This window comes from Phyllostomus hastatus, unplaced genomic scaffold (assembly GCF_019186645.2).
Source record: "Phyllostomus hastatus isolate PE091 unplaced genomic scaffold, TTU_PhHast_1.1 phas_contig_86, whole genome shotgun sequence".
Lineage (NCBI taxonomy): Eukaryota > Metazoa > Chordata > Mammalia > Chiroptera > Phyllostomidae > Phyllostomus > Phyllostomus hastatus.
The window spans coordinates 88,123,467-88,131,195 of NW_025333977.1; the positions used below are offsets into that span (position 1 = coordinate 88,123,467).

Sequence of the window (7,729 nt, forward strand, 5' to 3'; positions counted from 1 at the left end):
CTGGAAAAAGGAAGAGGAAAAGAAGACCTCTTGGACTCATCTCTATATTTTCCCAAAACTCAATATTGTAAGAATCCCCACTCCAAGAAATTGTAAAAACTACAGACTCCTGGGTTCCTCTGCCAAACCAATTCTGAATCTGCACTAGCAAAAAACAAAAACAAAAACCAAACATAACAAAAAATCTTCAAGGGATTCTCATGATAACTAAGCAAATGTGGGAATAACCACCTTACTTTAAGGCAAAATTATGTTTATTTACTCTGTCTCCCTCCCTCTAAACCTTAAAAGTCCTTTTTAACTTTGTCAATTGGCTTATCCTCACCGTACACATTTCCTTTTTCTTTCATTTATTTTACATGCCCTTCTTCCTAGATTGGTGTCTAACCTATAAACAGATAGTTTTTGAAACTTTATCAATGTAGTCTTTAGAATTTTTAGAATTTATAACCTGTCCCTACTTTTCATTTTGTTTTGTTTTCTTAATATTTTAAACACCTTTAAAAAAAACAGAACTTCTGTTTTCTTTTTCCTTTAAAATTGAGTGTGAGTGATTTGTCTCAAGTTTCTTTTTCCTACATTCCCTCAGTCTGCATTCTCAGGAGTGCATTTTGTTCTCTATTCATTTGTACATTGAAATGCCTTGCAAATATTACCATATTCTGTCTGTTCTTTCTTTACTTCCTAATTGTCAGTTTCTCAAAAACAAAGATCACATCCTTCATTTCTTCTCTATTTCCCCAGTGAACCTAGAAGATTGACTAGTGTGCAGTGTGCTTCATGCTGTGGGCACTTAATAAATATTTTAAAACAGTATTAAAATGTTGAATAAATTTGACAGCAGCGCTGCTCCTCACCACTTTCAAGTGCCAACACTTTGTAGGTCCCTCCTCGGCCTAGCAACCATTTTCCAAACATACCTGCGTGTCCCCAGACAGTTCACCCAACCTGAAGCGCTCTTTTGATCCAGCTTTCCTTGTCTGAGTTCTGGAAATACTGTTTATTTGGACTCCTGAGGACTATCTGCTTGGTACCCAAGACCCTGCCATGCAACTTGAAGTTGCTCTTTTCCCTTGGATAGTAGGGGAGGGAGAAAACATTAGGGATGGAGAAGGTTCCATTTTCGGTTACCTCCTTTTTCTCCCTGAATCACCTTTCGCAGTAAGACATAATGACCCTTAGCACATTGTCATATCTTTAAGGATGTTTTTCATTTTTAGCACCTGAAGAGTGCTAAGGGATTTTAGGTGACAGTTGTTAGTATTTTAACCAACATTGTTTTTTCAGAAGCTTTATTCAATTTTTGTCTGACCTACTATAGTCAGGCAGGCAACACTTCTCATTACCTCATTCTCCTACTAAACATTATTTCGTGCCTATGAAAAACACTCTTCTACATATGTTATACGGATCTAATGTGGCAACATACAGAAAAGCTTATTCTCTTTTTCTTGGCTGGGAAATTAAATTTTGCGAAGAATTTTGGCATCTATTCATTATCTAACTTAATCCTCACAATAACTTTGCTAGATGGACAGACTACGAGCCATTATCTCCTGGATATAGAAAACTCAGAGACCTAAATGACTTGTCACACAGCTTCTATGGATCCACACTGAAACAATACTTGACAATCAGTTCCATTTCCTGTTTCTTTCAGTTGCACACACCTCGACTTCAAGTAATAATCTCTGTCAACGTCAGTAGAGAAGGCTGCTAGAAAGAAACAACACGCGATAGTTTGAAGGTTGTAAAGCGAAGAAAGCACGCTGCGCATGCGCAGATCGCTCGGACAGTTAGAAGTTGAACTACGTCTCCGACCGCCGGCTAACGCGCAGGCGCACTTCCTTGGGATTAAGGTCGTAATAAAGAGGACGGGCGGGCGCAGGCGCAGTTGTGCGCCAGGTTCCCAAGATGTCGATCCCTGAATACAAGCCTTCGCGTCTGGCCACTTTGCCCTCTACCCTTGACCCAGCTGAATATGACATATCTCCGGAAACCCGGAGAGCGCAAGCCGAGCGGTTGGCCATTAGAGCCCGGCTTAAAAGGGAGTACCTGCTTCAATACAACGACCCCAGCCGCCACGGGCTCATCGTGAGTGGGGGTCGGCTGGGCGGGAATCAAGGGCCAGTTGTGGATGGGCTGAGGGTGGGCAGCCCAGATTGGCCTAAGGGGACTTAGTAGCAGGGCGGCCAACACTAATCAGTATCTTAGACGTTGGTCGTCGTCCAGGCCCCTAACATAGAGAGCAGGCCAACTCACTAGCCCTTTGACCTTCGAGAGGTTAGTGGTTCCGGACGCAACAACTGGCTGAGTTGGAGTCTCGCCTTTGATCACCTCTCGCCAGGCTGATTTTCAGAAAGTTATTTAACTCTGCTGCTTACCGTCAGTTTTCCTGTCTGAATAATGGGAATAAGAATTCCTTATTAAGATAAAGTGAGAAAAGACACTGAACGGCAGTGCCAGGCTTGTAATGAGTGTTCGAAAATGTGTATTTTTTTAAAAGCTGTTTTCCACCTTTCAGCGCACAGTTCATAGCAATGCTGCTCTCTCTGGATGGAAGTATAGTGATTCTTCACTTTATGATTTTAAAGACCCAAAGACCTTGCAGCTTGTTCAGGCTTTGGACTTTGGAGGCAAACTCCAAGATGCTACATACTAGCAAATTACAGCATAAGGCAAAAGTAGGCATACAGTTCTGAGTATGCGAAACACAAGTTTATTCATTTTTTCAACCCGAGAAGGCACACTGTTAATACTTGAACCTTTTGGTTTTTTTTTTTAATGAGTTTTAAAGAAAGGAGGGAGGAGGATTTATTTGCCTTTCCTGGCCTTAATTTTCCTCAGCTAGAACTCTAGCTCCTTGCCTTCTAGCACATGGCCATCTTCTTGGCCATACTGGCCTGGTCTTGAAACTTATATTATTACTTGTTATTTATTGTGTTATTTTCCATACAAACAACTGAAACCTACTTTTTCCTCACCCTGTATATGATCTTGGGCAATTTGCCTAACCCCTCTGTTAGGGGAATGGTATTACCTTTTTTATAGAATTATTGTGAGGTTAAATGAGGTAGTCTGTGTAAAATTCCCAGCACATATGCCCAGCAAACTAATAGTTATTATTTAACAAGCATGCTTCTTGATAATTTTCTGTACAAGAACTGTTTAACTATGATATCAAATATGATTTTTAAAAAAATACTTTTCTCAACAGTTGCATTAGTATTTATTTGGTAGGAATTTTTAGAAGGTAGGAGAATTGAGGAAATTTACAATGTCCCAGGCACTGCCTGAACTTTTTCTGAATGTTATTCAAATATCACAACTATTTAAACAGTTAAGCTCCATTACTATCCCCATTTTACAGATGAGAAGACAACATCAGAAAGACAAGTAGTTCATAGAGTGATAACTGTTAGCAAGTGATGGGGCAGAATTTGAACCTTGGTCTAAGTGACCTAAAGCATCTGATTAACCAGTTGGCTCTACCATCTCCTGCCAGAACCGTTTATTTGGGAAGAAGGTGCAGAGAGAGACATTATTATATGTATACACAGTTAGGTTGGGTGTGCTAGATAGTATAATATAGTGAAAAAGGATAAGGCCTTGAGCCAGACGAAGGTGAGGTTTAAACTCCCGAGTTTCTCTTTTCTAGTGACCTAGGGCAATTTCAGTTTTGTCATGTAACTGCAGAAACAAACTTTGCTGTTTCTGCAGTGGGGTTTAAAAAGTTACTGTGTAAGATCCAGTTTAAGTAATTTAGTCCTACAACCATACCGTCTTGATATTGGTTAGGACCTTAAATGTTCTCCTTACAGCTTAGTATTAAGATTTTAAAGCTCATTTCACTCGTTTATTTTTATCTATTTGTTAATTTGAGTGAATAATTTTGTAAAATCATTTTGGAGGTTTAACTATGTGTTTGGGTTGTTATCTTACATAGTTATTCTATATAAACATTGAAATGGACAATTAGGATTTTTCTTAAGGCAATGATTATTTTTCTTTAACAATGGCCTTACCCTTTCTACAAAACTTTTTCTAATAGTGTGAAATGTAATATTTTGCCCTTAAAATATCAGCCAAGTCAACTTAAAAAACTTAAAGTTCATAGTTAGCCTACCTCAGTCTTCACTTTCCTGCAGCTTATATGTAGCCTGGAAAGACCAGTGTGGGGTAACATTATAAAGGGTCTGTAAACAAAGTACAAAGCGTGATAGAGCATATGAAATGTGCTTGCTGTCTCAGGAATACTATGTGGGTCTGTTGGTCACACTTCAAGAAGACAAAGAGGCTGAAAACAACAGATAAAAATGACCAAAGAGAAAAAGTGGCTTCTCTGGGAGCTTTTAAAAGATGAGGCTTCTGAAATCTGAAATAAATAGAAAGCTAAAGGGTGTTATAAAAGTCTTTTAAATTCTGAAGGGTTTGAACAGGATCATCAGAGAATTATTCAGCAAATACTAGAAGTGAAAGATCTTCCCTCAAGCTGTTTAAGAATATTCAGAGTATACCCTTAACTGTAGTAGAGAGCAAAAGGAAAGCATCTCCTGTCCTCCTGCACAAAAGTCTGAATTAGATTGTTTCTCAGTGTGGGCCCTGTGTAAATACCTGTAACTTTTTGTTCTAGGAAGATCCTGCTTTGACTCGTTGGACCTATGCAAGATCAGCAAATATCTATCCCAATTTCAGACCCACTCCTAAGACCTCACTCTTAGGAGCTGTGATTGGATTTGGGCCCCTCTTCTTCTGGTATTACGTTTTTAAAACTGACAGAGTAAGTATTATTGTTGGGACCCAAGGTTTAGCATTTGTGTGATAGGTTCGTCCTGTGCTGGCTGCAGCTGTTCTCTTGATGATTGCACCAGTGCGCCTCCTATCTGGGCCCTCTACTTTTCCTTCACTTCCTCTCTTTATCTTACTCCTTTCCAGCAAGAGATAAAACATAATTGGAGTTGTGTATTTGGTTTTATTTATCATTTCAAGTCATAGCAATATTCTTTGTTAAAAATCGCTATAGTCTGTGGGTCTTGCAAGTTCAATGGTTGCTTTAGAATTTAAAGTAATAAATTGGTCAATTTAAATTTCTAAGACTTAGGTTATTAAAGAGTTTTTCTGTTGTATTTTAGATAATGTAAGGAAATTATACTATGAATATTAAGAGAATATGAAAGTAACTTAAAAAGTTAATTTTTCCTTATTAGATGTGCAGAAGTTAAACTTTCTTATTCTGATTAACTTTTATATATTATCTTTGCACATTTTTATATTTAGTGTTTTTAGTTCATTTGTTTTAAAAAGAGATGTTTATGGGATTAGGTGTTAGCAAAATACATAAATCATTTAGTGTGTTTCTTATTTGTGTGAATTCTAGTTATATTGCTCACATTTTGCAAATTAATGTTAAAACCTGAACAAAAGAAAAGCAAAAGCAGCCCATCCTGGGACTCACTGCCACCAGAGGCCTGGGTGTATGATTGCAGGGAAAGCCAAGCTTACCTCTGACACTAGACCACTGTGGTACTAGAACCCCAGCCCCAGCTTCCAGGCCTCATATTGCCATCGAGACTGGAGCCACCTATCTAGCTCTGCCTTAAACCAGACAATCCACTCTCCTGTTAGAACATACAGATTTTGATTATCTGATAAATATTGCTTAACAGAAAGGTAGGCCACACTTACCCAGAAGGTGTTTGCATTTTGCTTTCTGTGTATGCTGCTTCTTAATACGGTAATACAATTTTACTTAAGTGTGGGTAAGACATTTTTCAGTAACAGTAGTTTCTTACTGTTCCTTTATTTTTTCAGACCACCTCTTCCTCACTCTTACTCCACAGGTTTTAGATGGTGGGGGGTTGGAATTAGGTTTGGCGTGTTTCATTCCTGACTTTTAGTGTTGTATCATGGGTTGTGCTAGAATGCATTGTTTTTAATATTTTTCTTTTTTCCTGTTTATTCAGGACAGGAAAGAAAAACTTATCAAGGAAGGAAAATGGGATCGAACATTTAACATCTCATATTAAATCTGGCAATGATGATTATATGTATTACTGTTTAAATAAATCTTCTATTGATCATGAAATAGTTTCTCTTTCTTAATATTACCTTGATTCAACAAACATTTGCTGGGCAGTATAGGATCCCTACTTTGTGAGGGTTCACAGTTTAGTGAAGAAACAGGTGTATGTTCATTCATCATTCAGCAAATGCATGCCCACTGTGAGCCAGGCACCGTGCTATATGGTGGGAATACAACAGTCAGTTAGACAAACCTGGGCCCTCTGCTTAAGGAATACACACCCTGACAACTATTTATTCAACAATTATTATTTTGGGTGCTGCTTGTGTGTCTGGTACTACTTAATACCTAAGCTCTTGTCTGGCTCCAGTCCCAGTGATAATGCAGCAGAACTGTAACCACAGTGTGGTGAAAAATATCCTGAAGATTCAGGACAGTGCTGTAGGCAAGCTGAGGGAAGAGCAGTGTCTAGGGAGATGGCATTTGATCTAGGTGCTAAAGTTCACAGGGTTGGCAGGGCAAAGCAGGAGTATAAGAGGGCAAGGTGTGTTGGGTATGGCATGATTGGGGGGTCACTGCGGGATGAGAAGACAAGGTGGAAGCCATGCTGAGGAACAGAAGTAAAATAGTTTAGAAAAATGGGCTTTAGAGGACAGATACGGGCTAGAATTCTAGTTCTAGCTTAGCAGCTGGAATACCAGGCCTGCATTTCCCACACTGGAGCATGGAGATAATGAAGCCTTATGACACTGTGATTTATAATAAGAAATAATATTTGGTTTTTGTCCCTGTTTCTGGCACAGAGCTTCTAAAACCCATGGGATTTCTTAAATGATTAAGATAAAGTTTTCTTTATGTTAATGAGGTAGGTGCCTTTAGGACCCTACCTAAGGATGGGGGTTCATTGCCAGGAGAGCCAGCCTTGTGATTAGAGGATTGGAGCTTTCAGTCCCACCTCATTATCTCCTTGTGTTTGTACCCCTGCTCAGCCTCTGACTGGTTAGGTGAGCTGGAAAATACTTAAAGTTTCTTTGTCAGTTTCCTTGCCTTTAAAGTGGATATACTACTAATAACATTAAACTCATTATTTAACAAGTTATTACTTACATAGTTTTTAGAACAGAAGCACACATGAAGATCTCAGTGAGTGTTTACTATTATTTTAAAACCTGATTGATGAAAATTCTAATTTGCATTTCATTTTTGAAGTCTAATTTTTTTCATATATTTTTGTTCACTTATATTTTATTTGCTTGTTCAAATCCATTGCCCAATATTTCTGATGTAATATGTCTTTTTTCATAATGATTTTAGGATTTAAACATATTAGTCCTAGATCATTCCAGTCTTCTTTTATTGAAAGTTATTCTAGTATGCCTTAGTAATAAGAAAAACATTTATACTGTATCTTTGGTGCCTAATCTTTGAAAGAAGGCAGTACCCCGAGAGGCATAGTTAGAATTTTTAAAACTTGTTTTAACATTGAGAATTATTGCAATGTGTTCTTAAGAGTTTAATTTTTGAAAATTTTTAGAAGTGATCTGGTGAGAAAGCAATTGTTACATTGTTTGAGTGCTAAATGCTGCCATGTGTCAGACTGATACTGCCAGCTCTGGGTACTGGGCTGAGGATCCCACTGAGTTATGCTGCCTCTGTTGGTCTATGAACTCATCAACTTGTTGCAGTCACACCCACTGGAAAGAGTTC

The 7,729-nt window shown here is 38.3% G+C and overlaps 1 protein-coding gene across 1 annotated transcript; it reads left to right on the forward strand.

Moving 5' to 3' along the window:
* The first annotated feature begins 1,872 nt into the window (after nucleotides 1–1,872).
* NDUFB4 (NADH:ubiquinone oxidoreductase subunit B4) lies at nucleotides 1,873–6,085 on the forward strand. Its single transcript, XM_045851492.1, has 3 exons — nucleotides 1,873–2,094; nucleotides 4,634–4,780; nucleotides 5,964–6,085. Exons 1-3 carry the CDS (start codon nucleotides 1,915–1,917, stop codon nucleotides 6,024–6,026), a joined length of 390 nt encoding a protein of 129 aa, XP_045707448.1. The 5' UTR covers nucleotides 1,873–1,914; the 3' UTR covers nucleotides 6,027–6,085.
* The last annotated feature ends 1,644 nt before the right edge of the window (nucleotides 6,086–7,729 follow it).

Bases quoted from the DNA above. Each gene is read 5' to 3' on its own strand.
- NDUFB4 (XM_045851492.1), top strand. From the start codon at position 1,915: ATGTCGATCCCTGAATACAAGCCTTCGCGTCTGGCCACTTTGCCCTCT. The intron at 2,095-4,633 runs GTGAGTGGGGGT...TTTTTGTTCTAG, and splicing joins CCAGCCGCCACGGGCTCATC to GAAGATCCTGCTTTGACTCG. The intron at 4,781-5,963 runs GTAAGTATTATT...CTGTTTATTCAG, and splicing joins ACGTTTTTAAAACTGACAGA to GACAGGAAAGAAAAACTTAT.